At 30.0% G+C, this 18,106-nt stretch overlaps 1 protein-coding gene across 1 annotated transcript; it reads left to right on the top strand.

Moving 5' to 3' along the window:
• The first annotated feature begins 635 nt into the window (after nt 1–635).
• LOC145842161 (sodium- and chloride-dependent GABA transporter 2-like) lies at nt 636–16,683 on the top strand. The gene is made up of 12 exons (XM_082949558.1): nt 636–899; nt 1,205–1,339; nt 1,826–2,042; nt 2,468–2,600; nt 5,354–5,488; nt 5,804–5,907; nt 6,941–7,065; nt 9,018–9,130; nt 10,892–11,032; nt 11,749–11,952; nt 14,264–14,437; nt 14,700–16,683. The coding sequence occupies exons 1-12, from the start codon at nt 680–682 to the stop codon at nt 14,838–14,840; spliced, it is 1,842 nt and encodes a 613-aa protein (XP_082805684.1). The 5' UTR covers nt 636–679; the 3' UTR covers nt 14,841–16,683.
• Nucleotides 16,684–18,106: the final 1,423 nt, after the last annotated feature.

Genomic DNA, 18,106 nt, shown 5'->3' with positions numbered 1-18,106 from the left:
ACTCATTTTAAATAAATATATATTTTTTAGTCACTGGTTTTAATTTCTTGTGAAGTAGCCGTAGGCTTTCAATTGAAGTGTAACATAAATTAAGTTGCTTTAATTTTTGTTGTTTATAAAAATTATGTAACAAAACCGAGGATGATGTATTTTTATTCAACAAGTACGCATCAAGTGTTTACTTGTTGACTGTAAATTGTGCACAGAGTTTATTGTATGAGTTTTAAGTGCCTTTCAATTGGTTGTTTTGTCTGCAACATATTTGTTAACTTTATCATATTGTAGTTTTTTATGACTGAGAAAAATATAGTTTGTTATGTGCTCTTTGTTGCACAAACAAAAAGAAAAACTATTTTTAGGCTACAAAGAATGGACATACATGTTTTTTAAGTTTACTGACAATTTTAGTTTACAAACTTGGCATGAAAATATTGAAATAATCAAATAGTTAAATAACTTATATAAAACATCTATATAAATTCTTTACATAAAAATACAATATTTTATACATTTAAATAAGTATAAATATATACATTTTAAAAAAACTACTAAATTAATTTTTTCCAGTTGACTTGCACTACTATGCAATCCCCTCAAATTGACAACCACTAATAATTTTAACCACTGACAGCAATTTTTTAAAATAGCACCTTAAATAGTAACCAGCAATTTTCTGATCATGGGAAAAGAATTTGAAGAACCAGGAGTCGACTCCAACCTGCTGCAGGAGGCAGGAGATCCTGAATCAGGAGTGGTCGAGGAGGGAGATAAGGAGAAGAATGTCAGGGAGAGGGACGTGTGGGCTGGAAAGTTTGATTTTCTCCTGGCCTGTTGCGGTTCTGCTGTGGGTCTGGGAAATGTGTGGAGGTTCCCATACCTTTGCTACAAAAATGGAGGGGGTAAGTTGATTTTTTGTATAAAGTGTAGTTGTTTGATGTATGTTTATATATATTTGCTAGATGTATAAGTATCTTCTTAATTTAAACATTATAATTAATAAGTATGTAGACAAAGTAAAAAAGAATATTTTATTATATATTTTATTAACTGAAGTTTAAAAGTAAAAAAAAAGTTATTATTATTTTTTTGTGTAAGCAGATTTTAAAAGTTTTTGTTAAATAATATTTTTATGGATAAATTTACTTCCACTATAAAATACTTATATAAGATTATTTACTTTTTCCAACTCAATCATTTTTTACAGGGGCCTTTTTGATCCCCTACATGATTGTGGTGGTCCTCTCTGGCATACCAGTCTTCTTACTGGAGGTCGCCCTAGGTCAGCAGACAAAGTTGGGTGCCATCCAGTCATGGAGCGCAATCTGTCCCCTTGTCTCAGGTAAATTTGACTTTAAACACAATTTAGAGTTTATATGTAGCACTACGTTTGATTTTTTTACTTAAAAATGTGTACGTTGACCAAAAATAACTAAGATTTTTAAAGCTTGGTACAAATTTTGTTATTTATCTTATGTAACATGCTTGTTTAAAATTTAATAATTAAGTTTGTATGCCATGTGAAGCTTTTAACTTAAACACATTAGCACTTATGGGTTTGAGAAGTTTTAAGTTTTATAAATGAAGTATAATATTTATGCTAAAGATAATTGCATAACTTGTATGTCATTCCATGAAACAAATAAAATACAAACTTGTTTGTAGAAAAAGTAAACTTTTTAAAAGTTTTAAACTTAAAAACCATATTTTTTTCTTCAACTTTAAATGACATAAGTTTCAAACTTCTAGGGATTTTGCAACATTTTGACAAATATTCACAGGAAGTTACTCCTATCAAACTTTTACATTTATTGCATTCTTTTCACAGGAATTGGTCTCAGCTCGATGGTCATCGTCTTCTTCACCCTCTGCTACTACGCCATCATCCTCGCGTGGGCGTTGTTCTACCTGTTCCAGTCCTTCAAGGACCCCCTGCCGTGGGAAAGCTGCGGCAACTGGTGGAACAACAACGAGACGTGCCTGTCCAACTTCACGGGGGTGGTCAACGCCAGCAACTACACTTCTGCCGTCAGGGAGTACTGGGAGTTAGTTGGAGTTTTTATTAATTGTGAAAAGAACGTCTTATGTTAAAATTGTAATACTTAACATTAAACTTTAATTTATAACTTATTAAAGTTACACAAAAGCTGGTTAATTCAATTTTATCAAATACTGACTTTTGTGAGTAGCTTTTACTCTCTTTAATGAAATTACAATGATCAACTGTGCACACTTTTCAATTTTGAAAAGTAGGCAGCTTTTTAAAATGTAAATAATTGAGAAAAAACTATCTCATAAAGTCTTTTTTTTTACATTAAATTACATAAAATCAGTATATTTTCAAATGTAATTACAACAATCAACTGTGCACTTTTGTTTTTTAAGAGCAAACAACTTTTTAAATTTCAATAACTGACAGAAAACACTCTCATAAAACCAGTGATTTTTTACATGCAACATTCACACACAGGAACAGAGCTCTCCAGATAACCAAGGGAATCGACGATTTGGGAGAGATGAGGTGGGAGCTGGTGGGATTCCTCCTCCTCGTGTGGATCGTCTGCTACTTCACCGTCTTCCAAGGAACCAAGTCAACTGGAAAGGTGCGTTTCAATATTGTGGTGTTTGTTTGAGACTAGTTGTTTTTAGACACTTTTACTTTACTTACTGTGTAATTTTTACAAAAAAAAAAGGTTTTTAAGTACTAAGGATCAAAACTTGCGCGTTTAATATGGTTGTATGAAATGAAATTTTTGATAATAGAATTTTTTTTCTTTCTTTTTTGGTAAAACATGTTCTTTGCCACAGGTTTAAAGTTACTAAAGTCCTTGAGTTTTACAAGTGTGTAAAAATAACTGTCATTGAGTGTTTTTTATTATAGTTTCAGCGGAAATGATTTATTGTTTGTGTATTGTACTACTAAAGTTTGCTAGTCCATTTTTAATAACCATTTTTTTGAGAGGGAAGTATAAAAACTGGTTTTGTTATACTATTTAAAAAAAGTTTTTGGACTTGTTAAAACTTATAATTTCCAACCCATTACCTCAAGTTTTACCAATTGAATTTACATAATCTTTAATTGAAACTGAAACAGTTTTAAAAATAAAAAAATCATAAAAATCAGAATTTGCAAATTTTCATCAGTCTCTTTTTTTTCTCACATAAAACTAAACAGACAAAACTTTACTAACCTCTTCTACATTTAAGTTAAGAACGTTGATATTTAAACTTGAGCCGGCCCAAAAATTAGTAAATGAAAAACACAATGGGGTCAATAGCAATTTCTAATACTCGACTTCAAGGCCTATTTGCCATCTAAACACACCATCTTTTGTTCTCACTTCCACAGAAGCTCATATACTCTTGTGTGTGGGAATTTAGTTTTAGTGGAAATTCTCTCAATTGCTAAAGTGAGGCGCAAATTTCAAGGCCGAGCGACTTTGAACTAACACAATTCACAAAAATTTGCTTCTACTATATACCTCTATTATGAGGATGATGAAATTATTTCGGAAGTTTGAACTAGAAATAAGCCAAATTCCAGGCAATTTTTCTTTGCACAAAAGTTTTCCATTGAGCTCCCAAATTGTATCATGGCCCGAAATATATTTTTTAAATAGTATTGCTTTTAAGCAGATCAAAAACAGTATGATAAAACTTGGCTAACTAAGTTACATTTATTTGTTATGATTTAAAAAAAAGCTAAATGTAATTTTCAAAATCAAAACAAAAAAAATGTATATACCTACAAGTTTAGAACACAGTTTTTCAGATCCATTTCAAAAGCTAAATGAATGTTAGTTTAGTCAGAGTTCAAGAATGTAGTGGAAATTTTTAGTCATCTTACTTAAACAAAATAATTATGCCAAAAGCTACAAAAAAAACGACTAATTTTCAACGTTTATGACTTCCTCTTAATTACTTCTGTGTTAAACGCCAATGTGCTTTAAATGTAAAAAGGAAGCTTGAAGTAAAACATAAGGGGGGAGTTGAAATTCCTTTGAAATTACTAATCACGAACATTCCTTTGAAATTAGTAAAAGTCCTCGTAATGGGTTTTTTGTGCTTGCCTGCCAAAAAAGCCACTTGTGAAAACGCTCGGAATCTGTATGAACGGGAGTAAACACCAAACTCTTTCCCACGCATTATAATTCGTGCTCGCAGAAAAATTAGGAATATAAAAACACACGTCAGCAGATCGCTGTGTAGAGAGAGAACAAAATTTTGTTGTCGAAATGCTTCACAGTCGCTCACACACACACACACAGAGGTTTTTTTGCTGTATTTTTCCACAAACAAGCGAATGCTCTCTCGGGCGCCCACCGGTGTCCAAAAGTGGATCTTCTACTTGAAACAAATTCAGTCTCTCTCGTTTTTTGACTTCTCTCGTATTTTCAATTCAGCTGCAGTTTTTTTTTGAGTGAGTATTTGCGCTTTGCACCGTTTTTTTTCAAAGTGCACTTTGCACTCTTTTGAGCGCGGTTTTCGAAGAAAAAATAATTGATAATTTCTAGAAGCTTGTCATGTATGATTATTTTCTTAACATTTGTTTCTTATTAATTCATCTTTTTTTAGATATTGAAAATGTTTGAATAATTTTCGTTGCATTTATATAACCTAAAAAGTGAAAATATAAGTTCGGTGTAAAACATAAAATACATTTTTAATAATTAACTGAGTGCTCATAAAATATTAATTCAACTCTGTCTAGGGTAAAACAAGAGAAGTCTGTACCTCAAACACGATTAAATATACCACAAATTAATAATTTAAAAACTTTTATGGTAAAAACTCGTGTATAAGCTTCTTTATGCTTGATAGATAATATTATAACCTTAAATTATATATAAATATTGCACAATATTAAAAAAATTGTTATCGTATTTTTAAAAAAGAGTAGCTTTTTTGTTACACGAGTTAGGCTTAAAATATCTATATATAAATGTTTTCACTTATTTTTATAGCAAAATACAGTCGTGCTAAACTTTTGTGAACTTTTTTATTAATATATAAATAATACTTACTTAAAGTTTTTTCTACAATAACTTATTTTATTAAGTTGTTTGAACTTTACTTTTATGTAATTTTGAGAGCATAATAATGATTTTTTTTGTGAATTTCTATTTCCTATTTACTCACAAACGAACTGAGTATTTCAAAGCCTTATTGACACCACCCACCTTTTATTAGATTTGTTTATTAGTAAACAAATAATCAACATATTATGTTTTCAATTGAAAAAATACATATTTAAAAATGTTACAAAAGAAAAGACCAAATAAGCAGTTTGATATTTTTTTATTTGAAAATTAAGTGTTTTTTATTGTCAAACACATAACGGTTTGTGACGTCACAGGCGATGTACTTCACCGCCACCTTCCCCTACGTCATGCTGCTGATCCTGCTCATCCGCGGAGTGACCCTGCCGGGAGCCTCCAAGGGCATCTACTACTACCTCTACCCCAACGTCACCAAACTCATGGAGCCCGCGGTAAATTTTTGTTGTTTGTAGAACCAGCACAGTTTGTAAAATGAGTGATAATTATTTTTTTAGTAGTTAAATACATACCTCAATGAATTTTTTGTAATCTTTTAAAACATTGTTTTTATTTATATTAAACAATGTAAAAAACAATGTGACTATTCTAAATCTGTTTTTATAAATCCAAAAAGGTTGTTTAAGAAATCACTGCAACGTTTTATACGCGAAAAATACCTTTTGTTTAAATCAATTCAATTTTTTTTTTCTACAAAAAAAAACATTTAATTAAATTTTGTTTTACTAAATTAAATTTTGTTGTACTAGGTGTGGGTAGACGCGGGGACGCAGGTGTTCTTCTCCTACTCCCTCTGCATCGGTGTGCTGGTCTCGCTGGGCAGCTTCAACTCCTACAACAACAACTGCCTCAGGTGAGAAATTAGTTTAATATAGTGTTTTGAATAGGTGATGTTGTTCAGTGCTAATACAATAGTCCATCTCAAAGTAATTTGAAATTTGCTGAGTAATTTGGAGGAAAAGTTAAAAAAAATATTAATAGATTTGGAAATTTAGCTAATAACAGTTTGAAAATAAAACAAAGTGTTTATTACTTGGGTGTATATTTGTTATTAAAATTTTAAGTACAAGACTTAGGTGCAAAACAGTGTTTTGATTTTGTTCCAACTGAGTTATACTTTTTTGGGACTCTTAGAAAAGTTCAATAAGTTATAGTTCAATTCAATATAAACATATTTTTATATTGAACTGTACCTTACTTACCTTTTCTTAGTATCCATCGAATTTAAAGTTTTTTAAAAATCGAAATTATTATGCGGTGTAGTTCAAAAACCCATTCATATTAATAGTAATAATTAAATTAAAAGAAAATTGAAATATATTGCGTATGTAGAACCAATTTAAACTTATATTCAAATATTTGTCTTTTAAAATAGTTTATTTGCTCGAAAACTTTTTTTGCGGGCAAATTCCAATCATTGATTTATGTCACAATATCGGGCTAAATAAACAGTTTCCATCTTGTTGTTTCAATCGGAATATTCTCCGCACATACCCACTTCCTATATGCGAAAGCACTTGAATGCATTTTCAATGGTCTCTTTCTTTTGTGAGCCATGTTTATGATGACTGTAACGTTTTTCATTGAAAATTTTTGCGGTTAAATTAATATTAATTTCGTTTATTAGGCTAATCTTTTAATATTAAAAAAAACTTATATAAGTTTACAAATTCTAGATTATTTTATAGGGACGCAATTTGATTAGAAGCTTTCATATTTTTTATTTGCAACATTGTGAGAACTTATAACGATATATTACTAAACTAGAAACTCCTTAAACTTTTAAAAGTTTTATTGATTATTATAACATTTTTATTAAAAGTTTTATTAATTGTTATAATATTTTCATCATAAAATTTATTAATTTTTTAACACTTGCATCACAGGGACACAGTCATCATCGCCTGCGTCAACTCAGGGACGTCCTTTTTGGCCGGATTCGCCATTTTCAGCGCCCTCGGCTTCATGGCCGAGGAACAGGGTTTGGAGGTCAAGGACGTCGCAGAAAAGGGTGAGACATTATGTTTTGAAAAAATAATAAATGTGTATTTAAATTTCTTTAGTTTGAAGCTCTGTGCCAATGGGTTCTTTCTGCCTATTAACTGAAAAAAAAATTAAAATTTTTTTAAAGTTTTGTTATAAAAAAGGGTCTTATGTTTTAACATGATAATTGTGTTAAGATTCAAGTGAAATAGATTGAAATTTAAATGTAAAAGAGTTCATAAACATTTACTTACAAAAGTTTGTTATTACTTTCAATGTTTCCCTACCCTAAGAGTTTCCAACTTTAAAAAACAAAAAATTAAAACAATTTCATCTAAAAGTAAATTCTTCAATAGATTGTAAATTTTCAAGCTAGACCAGTAAGTATTAATTTAAAGTTAGTTGACAAAGATAAATAAAAACAAAGCAAATATTTATCCAGTTTCAGTTTTATTGTTATTTATTTAGGTAAATAAAGTGGGTCACACAACTTTGTTAAACAAACAATTTGGTTTAAAGTTCACCGGGGTTTAAATAAATCAGGTTCAAAATTATGCAAATCTGTATTTTTACTGGAAAATTCTTAAAAGTTTAAAGAAAATAAGAACGGAAAATTTTGTAAAAAAATTTCTAAAACCTATTACCCAGCTGAAATGCAGTTTTAAGTAATAAAATCCAGTAATTTGCAACAACAACAAACTAGTTAGGCTATGCGGAAAAACACAAATAATTTTTTGAGACAAGCGAAATAATTTTGGGAATTTTCCATTGCCTTGCACTTTCCGCTTCCTCGTATGAATTTCACTTTTGTGCCGACTTGGATAACATCGCACAAACATCTTTGTTGTTTTTTTCTTTTGTATTTGAATAGTACTTGTTTTAATGCTACTATGATACAGTGGAAGTATAGTTTGTTATACAACAAAACAACACAAAAGTTAATCGCATATAATGTTTTTTGTATGTTAATATAATAGTTTAAGCTTGTTGTTTCGAGCTTAAGTAACACAGTAGCTCACAATAAATTATATATGTTTTTCCTGATCATGTAAATAATGGTATTATTTTTATTAATCACTACTTTACCAAATTTGTATTTCGATTTATGTTTTGAAATAACATACGTTAGTACTTATATTTTGTAAAACAAAACACTAGTTTTCAAAGCTAAGCTTTAGTTACACACACACAAATTTTTTAACTTTCAAAAATAATTGATGTGTTTAAAATTATTTATATCAACCAGAAGTTTTTTTTTGTTTATGTTAAATCAATTTATAAAAAATTTGCTAGCTCTCATAAACATCAAGATAAGCTATTAAACTATTAACAGCAATGTATATTTTTACAAATTTTTGATAAAAGTTGCAGTTAGTCATAAAAGTATTTGTATATAAATATACTTTATTGGGGATATTTTTTTATAAATAATTTCTTACTTAGATAGAACTTGAATTTAATTATAAATTAAAAAAATCTTATTAGAATAGAAATTGGAAAATAATTAATTAGAATAAAAACTATATTTTAACAAGATTTAAACTTTAAGCGAAGAACTCTAATAGAGTGAACTTATTGTTTATAAAAGGAGTTCCTTGAAATATAATATTATTATGCTGTTTATCTAAATTTAGTTTTAAGTGCTGTATACTTTATAAATAAAATAGAGAAACTAAATATACATATATATATATGACATAAAAATACTAACGTCTTTTTTTGAAATTGCTTCAGTGCCTATTGAGCCAACTGTCAAAGCAAAAAAGTTTCTGCAACAACAAGTTGCATAGAACCACTGTGACAATATTAAATTAAAAAAATAAAGTACTAAACTTTAAAAACAAAACTAGTCTTAACTCACACCACTGTTTCCCCCATAGGACCGTTTTACCGATCAGTTTCCACTAAGAACTTTTTTCTACACGATTGTTTTGATAATTAACAATATTATATTAATTTTTTTAATATATATTATTCCAGGACCGGGTCTCGCGTTCATCGCCTACCCCAAAGAAGTCCTTCTCCTTCCCTTCAGCAACATGTGGGCCATCCTCTTCTTCGTCATGATCTTCATGCTGGGCATTAGTACCCTGGTGAGCTTTTGTTTTGAATTATTATTTATTAGTACCCTTAGTATGTTGGATATATCCACTCTTGTGAGTACAACTGTTTCTGTTAAAATTGTATGTTTTAAATATGTAATTTGTTTGTTTTCAAAAATGTTTATATGAAATTCTTCATCTTTGGGAATGTCCACTCCTGCGAGTTTTTATTTGAAAATTAATTAAAATGTTTATTTTGCACCCATCACAATTGTACAGTTTGTCACAACTGCTCTTGTGGGTTTCGTATTCAAAATTATTACTTTCCTATTGATACTCCGGTTATTTATACATTGAAGTTACTTTCGTTTGCGTCTGTCGTATAGTTTAGCTGTGCAACTTATATTTTTGAGCGAAAAAATGTTTGAAATTACGAAGATTTAAAAGGGTAGGGTGTAGGCAAAAATATATGTTAGCAAAATATTAAATCCAGTAAAATTTTTAAAACACCATAAAAAATGAAAAATTAAATTGTTAAATTTTTTTTTGATTTAAATATAAAAGGAAATTAAACACAAATGGACCAATAGCTAACACTGCAACCGGTCGCTTTCTGTTTTTTTTTTTTGAAAAACTTCAAAGCAGTCATAAAACTTCAATCAGGTGTTTGAATGTTGCACAATTAACGTTTTTGAAAAGCAACTTTATTAGGCAACTGAGTTTGAGCCAACAGAAGCCGGAAACTGTAATTTCCTTGTTTCTAAAAAAAAAAACTGTTTCTCACCTTTTAACGTTAATTCTCTTTTATGAATGAAAAAAATCACGGAATAGTTGTATTTAAAAAGTTGATTTTTTAGTGGCTTTTACTCACTACTATTTTAAAAAGCCACATGTTTTAAAATGTTCAATTTGTTGTTGGTTTTTAAATGCTATATGCAAACAAAGAGACTTAAAAAATTCTTTGTTGTGAACTTTGGTGTTATAATATTCTAATACTAAAGTTTTCATGGTAATTATTTTGATAATTTTATCTTCTCGTTCATAGGTACATATAAATTATTGGTTGTAAAAATGTGTCAATAAAGCTTGAAATAATCAAAAAATAGAATGCTTGAAAAACTTGAAAAAAAAAATTTTTTGTGCCAATTAAAATAGTTTATAAGAAAAAACAAACAAATTAAAAGTACAGATGTTTCCAAAAACAAGCAATAAAGAAAATGTATTTTTTACCATTAGAGTAAATCTTATTGGGAAAATCTAAGTGCTAATTTTGTTCAATTGACATATTAAACTTTGCACAGAGACTAATATAACAATTCACTTGAGCTCAATAAGTGCTTGAGACAATTAAATTAACTCTTGTGCATGTGAAAAACAAAATATTAACATGCTACAAAAGTCTGAATTAATTTATTTGTTGGCGTGGACTTGAGATAGTTTTTATTTTGTTCACATTTGAGCTGAATAACCTTTGATATATATATATAAAATGAATTACTACACCAGCCTTATAAAGTAAACTCCCACTCATTTTTTGTAATCTCTTTTGAATTTGTTTGGCGCAGAAATGAATAATTTATTGCAACTTAGAACGCGCGCATTATTTTATTTATCAAAACAATTTAGTATTTTTACAATAATTATGTTACAATTTCCAATACAAACTTATGTAGTTAAAATCTTAAGATTTAATTTTTACGCTACATGTAAATATATATTTTACTTTGTTTCAATAATATTAACAACCAAGTAAACGTAACTATGAAGACAACTCAAATTTAAAAAAAATAATAATCAATTATGACGTCACAGCTCACCGACACCTTGGCACTGATGACGTCAATGGGAGATTTGTACCCGTCGCTGTTCAGAGGGGGAAAGTACCGAAAAGCGGTTTTCATCGGAGTGGGTTGCTTCTGCTTGTACTTGATCGGTCTGTCCATGGTTACCCAGGTAATTACCCGTAATTTGTTTGTTGGTATGATGATTTGTAGGGTTTTTACCAAATTTTTGGTTTTGGTTAAAAGAATTTAATTTAAAACTTTAATATACTTATTTTATTCTTAAGTTATATACCCTTGAGTTTTTCATTCTGTAATTAAAAAGAGTATAGTTGTGAATTTCATGAAAAAGTGTACGTTATCATCTTCTTTAGAGTTTGTGAAATTAAAAACTATTTTTAAAAGACGCCAACCTAAAGACCTTTTAAACCAATTGTTCATACCGACCCTAATTTTTACCCCACGGGGAGGCAATTCTAAGAATTCAACATGTTATAGTGGTAAAATAATACAATGTGTTTTGATTTTTTGGAAACAATTAAAGAGATCTCAACTACTGGAGGAGAAATAACACATTTATTCTTTAAAGACTTTATCATGCAAACTACATATCCATATCGTTTTAGATTTTTCATTTAAGCACCGACGAGGACTTGGACCGAAACTTATTTTGCACAATAAAGTCTTGAATGAATGAATTTACAACACAACATTTTTTTTCCCGCACAGGGAGGTAAACTATTAAAAAACATTTTTAAAAGGCGCCAACCTAAACACCTTTTAAATCAACCGTTCACACAGACCCTACTTTTTTCCCCTATAGAGGCAGTTAACTCAACATGTTAAAACAACGCAATGTACGATACTAACAAACCTTCTTCTCAACAGGGAGGCATGTACATCCTGCAATTGTTCGACTTCTACGGGGCGTCCGGCTTCACCCTGCTGTGGACGGCCACGTGGCAGTGCATCGCGGTGGCGTGGGTTTATGGGGACGAGAAGTTCTACGACACCCTGGAGAACATGGTCGGCTACCGGCCCGGCCCCTACTACAAAGTGTGCTGGAAGTTCCTCTGCCCCGCCGTCAACATTGTGGGTTTTCGTTGTATATATATTAAAAAAAAAAAATAATAATTAAAAAAAAAGAAATTCACATTGTAAGTTTTAAACTTTGTTTGATTGGTGTTTTAAAGTTAAGATGTGAATGAGAATGATTCTAAGTGTTAAGTTTTTTGCCCTGCTGAAAACATTGTGAGTTTTTGTTGTATAGTTGAAAAAAAAGTTCTAAAAGTTGTTAGTGTTATGTAAAAATGTTATTTTTTGTGGTGTTCTAAAAATAAGTTATGAATGAGAATGATTTTAAATGTTAAATCTTTGTGTCCCGCCGTCAACATTGTGATTTTTTTACATATTGAAAAGTGTTTGTAGGTAAAAATTGTGAGTTTTTGTTGTTTATAATTTGAAAAAAGTCTAAACATTGTAAGTTTTAAATTTTGTTTCTATGATGTTTTAAAAATAAGATGTGAATGATAATAATTTTAAATGTTAAGTGTTTTGCCCCACTTTTTACGCTGTGAAATTTTTTACTTTTTTTTTTGAAAAAAGTTTGAGTTGTTGGTATTAGTATAAAATTTTTATTTATGCTTTAACAATATTTTATTTAAATATAACTTGGCGGCTAATAAACTTGAAAGTATTGTGTTTAAGGTAGTTTAAATTATGTTTAAATATAGTAACAGTGTTATAGCTTTATAAAAATTGTATGTAAATTTGAAGAATTTTTTATCAATACACCAATGTGTTTATGCTAGAGTTAATAAGTATTTGAATATAACTTGTTACTGTTTTTAAACATATTTATAAAGTCATGTATGTACTTTAAAGTAAACGCTTGTTTTATTTTTTATACAAATATTTCACGCTTTGTATTGTAAGTCAGCTGGCTAACAATAATAAAAAGGTTGAGTCTAAGTTATTAAGATGGTTAGATTTGAATATAAGTTTTTTTTTCAACTATGAAAATTTAACAAAATGTTGATAAAGCAATAACGTCTAATATAATTCAGTCTCAAAATATCTTTTTAAATAAGTTTATTTATTCCCTCAATTTTTTAGCTTCGGTTTAAGTAAACTTTAAACATCTAAAATTAAAAGTACTTTCCTATTAATCATCTTGATAGATATCTAGCATAAGTTTTTTTAAAGTCTATTAATAGCAACATTCGTTTACAATTATACAATCGTTCAAAAAATGTTTTTACAAAATTTTCATTAAACCTGTTTTCACACCCAAGTAGCTTTAAACAGCAACTCCATTAAAACTAAATATTATGATTATCATCAAGATTTTACAGATTCTAAACATAAACCAATGTTTCCCCCTGTAACTTTTATCGTTTGTTTTAGAACTTAAAACATAGTATAAAAGAAAAAGTGAGTTTGCATAAAAAGTTTCGCAATGTTCATTGCAAGCAAAAGTCATTAAAAGGACGAACTTGCAACTTGTCTGTAGAAGTGAAAGTTAACTTTGCACAACTAACAGAATATAACACAATCACATGCTCCCGCTAATCCCACTTACAAAACATCACTATGTAACCTACTTACAAATGCCACTTTCTCATTCGCTGTTTCGATCTTCGATTAGCCAATCAGCGCGCTCCGAAACAGCAAACACGCCACGTCACAGTCTGCGCGCATTGTGACGTTTTGTTTTGATGAACAACGTCAGTAGTTTTATTTTCATCGGATTATTACTTTTGTTAATCCGCTTCAAGAGGCACTATCACGTCATAACGTCTGACGTTTTTTTTTTTCGGATGAGCACATCGCGTGCTTTCTGTTACGTCACAATAAAACGGTGATTGTGACGCAATAGCGGCGAGGTTCCAAGTTCACTGTAACTTGTTGGCTAATTTGCATCAGATGAAACATGCAGTTCTACAATGCTGCTTATTAATTTCTATTTTAAAGTTGCAATAACTATGTGATAACATTTAATTTTTTTTTTAATTTTCACATCTAAAAAATCCCCCAAAAAGATTTCAAGTTATATTAAGCTGTCCTTTTATATAATTAGTTTTTTAGTGTGCATTTGGTAATCCATTGTAAAAGAATTTTTCACAACTTTCCAGAAAATGCTTGTGCGATAAAACAGTTTTGTTTTCATGTAAACATCTAAAAAGTGGTATTGTTTTGTTGATAACTTTCCCCAAACCAAAAAAACAGGACTCTGCTTTTAATCACTTTGATGAAATATATTTTAATTAATATCCAAGCTTCCATACGTTCTTTCCACAGTGGCTGTAGAAATGTTTATTTTTTCACATCATTTTTACCTCAGTCGACGACAACTACTAAACAAGTAAAAGAACTTTTAAATTAACTAGTTCAATCTTTACAGGGCATCTTCCTGTTCAGCATAGCCAAGTACGAGCCGCTTAAGTACGACGGAACTTACGAATACCCCTGGTGGGGCCACATGTTCGGATGGGGCCTGGCCCTGACCAGCATGGTGTGCATCCCCATCAAGATGTTCCTGACCGTGCTCAACGAAGAAGGAGACAGCTGGATGGAGGTGAGGATTGTTGAAAATAATTGAGTTTGTGCGTAATGTATTAAACTTTATTCTTGGTATAAAGAATTTTCACAAACTTTTTGAAAACTGTTTTTTCTCTTAAATATATTTGTAATTCATATTTTTAGTTAAGAGATAGTTTATTTACTTAGACTAATAGCCCAAAAACTTTAAAGTTTAAGTCGGTTTAAAATAAATAACAAGTTTCCATTACAGCAAGTTAAAACAAAAGCCAAGTTTTTCAACAAAAAACCCCCAACAGAGACTGCAAAACGCAAGGAAGCCGAAATGCGAGCAGCCGCCATCTAAAAAGCAGGAGTGCCGCTTGGTGGAGAAAGAGAACCAGGACGACGAGTGCCCGCCCCCAGCCTACTCCCCTAACAACGGCGAGACAAGTATATAAAGTTGCTTCGAGCAACGGCGGCCCTGTCACCGTTGTTTTCAACCAAGGGTCTTTTTAGTAGTCGTTGGCGGGTTTTATTCGATTTTTTTTTCACGTTTCGTTAGAGGGCGTGACTCAACAGTAAGGATTTTTATTAGAACTTTAAAAACAGAGGTTGTATTTGGCGCTGATTTTTTTTTTCAATGGTAGTTTTTTGTCGATTTCGTAAATTAACTAGAGACTAACTGATTTTTTTTTTAATGGTTGTTTTCCAGCCGTTTAAAGAGCATTTTTTTACCTCCAAAACAACTCGACAGAGAGGCCTTTTTTGCTAAATTTGAAAACACAAATTCGACAAAGCTGCTCTCCGAGTCACGAAACATTACACATTTTCCGTTTAGCTTGCTGGTTAATAAAATTTATTACACACACACGTTTAAAAAAATCAAAAAGTGTCTCTCTACCTGCAATCCGAGTTTTCGTGTCTTTTTCAACAAAAAATGCTTTACTCGAATGATTCGACTTGAAAAAAAGGGTAATTTTTTTTTTGCCAAACCTGCTCGTTTGTTTATTAGATGTATTTGATGACACAGTTTCGCTGAAAAAAGCTCTGTTCTTGTGTCTCGACAATTGTTGAAATAAAAGACCTCCCTATCTTACTTATTAGCAAACACTAGCTTGTAGTTTAAACACCAAGGTACTAACAAACTTTTTTGCTACAATCAATTTTGTTGCTGTTGCGGTTCTTTGTACAAAAAAAAAATTAAAACTACCTTTTATATCTTTACCCTCTCAACAACTCTTCTGTCGATAACCTGTCGTATTTATTAACCCGACTCCGGTGTTTTCCCCTGATTAAAACTTCCGAGTAGTTTCCGCTTCTAACCAGGGCTGCTGCATGAATTCTAACAAAAAATGCTGAAATTCACCCAAAAAATCGGAGAATTTTTTAAGGTTTCTGGATTCCGACCAGAGAAGAAATTTGGCCGGAAGATTCCAAAGCTCCCGTGAAAAAACAGAGCTCTGAAGCTCCTGCGAAAAGCCTGAATCTGAGCCCTGGTGAAAAATCTGAAACGTGGAAACCGCTTTGGAAGCCATTGACCCCCTAGCGTCTATTTTTTATAATAGTATACAATTTTTTTTAGTTTCATTTCTGTCGTTATTAAACCTTTAACATTTAAGAAAAATTCAAATTTTAAAACTCCTAAGCAAAAACATAACGCCACTGTATTCTTTTAAGATAAAAGTCTGTATCATTTTTCTTCTAGTAAAAAATATGGTTTACAACAATTCCACAATTTCCTCTCATTTTTCTTTTGATTTTTTGCTGCTTTTAAAAAGTTCGGCAAGACACCACATGACTCTCTCTAGTCGTTGCGTCACAATTGCACACACGGCTGGCTGTTTATGACGTAATAAGTATGACGTCATGACTTTCGTTGCGAACATCAAAAGCTGATCATGTAAATATGTTTTTAACTATATAATATGAATAGACACTTCTAAACATAGTAAAATTTTCAGAGGAATTTTAGACGTTTTTATATATTTTTTTGTTTTTAAACTTATTATACATTTCGTTGACTGATTTTAGAGTTTTAATTTTTTTTATTCAAATTACGATTTATAATTTTAATAAATAGTTTATAAGTTCTTAATGAATCAGAATTACAACCGGTTACTTTTTTAAATTCTAACGAATATATTTTTTAGCCTATATTAATGCTTTTAAAAGTTATAATATTATGGGTTTTTATAACAATAAGTTTTTTTAATTTTTTCGACTTTGGTATTTATTTTAAGCTTCTAAATAATTTGCTATATGGTATAATTTAACTTGTTGATATCACTTTCTTTTATTTGTTAAATAAATTAAAACTATTGGTAGAGAAGTAATTTTGTTGTGAATTGAATGATTTTTAGGTTTTAAAAAGAAACAAATGTCTTTTCTCAACAAAACTAAATGGTTTAAAATTTGTGAGTAGCATTATCTAATCGCAGAACTTGCTAAACTTAAAATAATCAATAAAGTTGAAACTATTGTTTCGTTCAGAATTTTTAATCACAAATGTAAAAGTAAAACCTTTAGTACAATTTATTTTTTTGAAACAATACTGAACAGTTTCCATCTGTGTAGTAATTTATTAACATATAATATTATGAGCCAAATAATTTTTTATTTTAAGCTTTTAGTAGCAATTGATGAAATTTAAAGCACTTTAGTTTAAAAGAAAAAGCAAAATTTACAAGATTTAAAAAACGGCCTTAAAAATCTCAAATTCCAACCTAAATGTATTTTCACTCTCGAAAGAATGTCTGAATACAAGACAAAATACTATCTTTATAAATATATTAGATTAGTATTTTTCGGCAGTCTTTATTAGGCAAACTAAGAGGAAAAATCCTTGTATTCTATAAAATAAAATACTTTAAAACATAAATGTATATAAAAGCAAAAAAAATGTGATATACCAAACATAACTTGGACAGAAAAGTTACTCAGAAAAAACTGAAAGCTTGGGAAAAGGTGAAACTTGCTTTTTTCTGAATAAGTTGCTTCTTAGTTAATTGATCCGAGCCGAGAGCTTTTGTTTGGTCGGCCGCAGTTTGTCCACTCCTAATTTGTTGTTTAGACTCAATTTATTAACTGAAATTTTAGATTCAATACTTTTGTATCGGAAACTTTTTACAAAAAATAAAATATCTCAATAATTAAATGATATTTTTGAATTCTATAAAAACTGGTTTGTACTTTAAGCTTCTTTATGAAAGCCAAAGTTCATTTTTGTAAAAAAAGTGTTGGATCCCCTTATGGCATTAATAGCTTTAAGCTCAAAGCTTTCATTTAATAACTAACTTTTTCTTTTCTAAACTTTACGTACCCGACTTAGGATTTGAAACAAGTCAAAGCTGACGAAAGTTATCAACTAAAACAAAAAAAAAAGATTTAACATCTTAAAACTAGTTTCAACCATAAATATTTCGTCGGTCGGTGGAAAATATTTTGAGGTTTTTGACCGGTAAAAAGCGTGAACTGAGTATTTTAATTGTTAGGGAAGTATTTTAAATATTAATATGGCTGATTACGTAAAAGTTACTTTTAATTGGCAAGACCAAGTACTTATATTAGAGCTGTCAAAATCGAATTTGCTAAAGGTGTAGTTTTAATTTTGGTTTTTAATTAAACAACTAAATTTATCACTGTAAAAAATATAGTTGTACCAGTTTTATCAAAATCTGAGTTCACACCAAGGATTTACTAAACAATTGCTTAAGATATTAACGGT

The sequence above is a fragment of the Thalia democratica genome, chromosome 8 (genome assembly GCF_965202585.1).
Source record: "Thalia democratica chromosome 8, ktThaDemo2.hap1.1, whole genome shotgun sequence".
NCBI lineage: Eukaryota > Metazoa > Chordata > Thaliacea > Salpida > Salpidae > Thalia > Thalia democratica.
The sequence above is the reverse complement of the archived record's forward strand: the minus strand, read 5'-3'. Positions and strand labels throughout refer to the sequence as shown.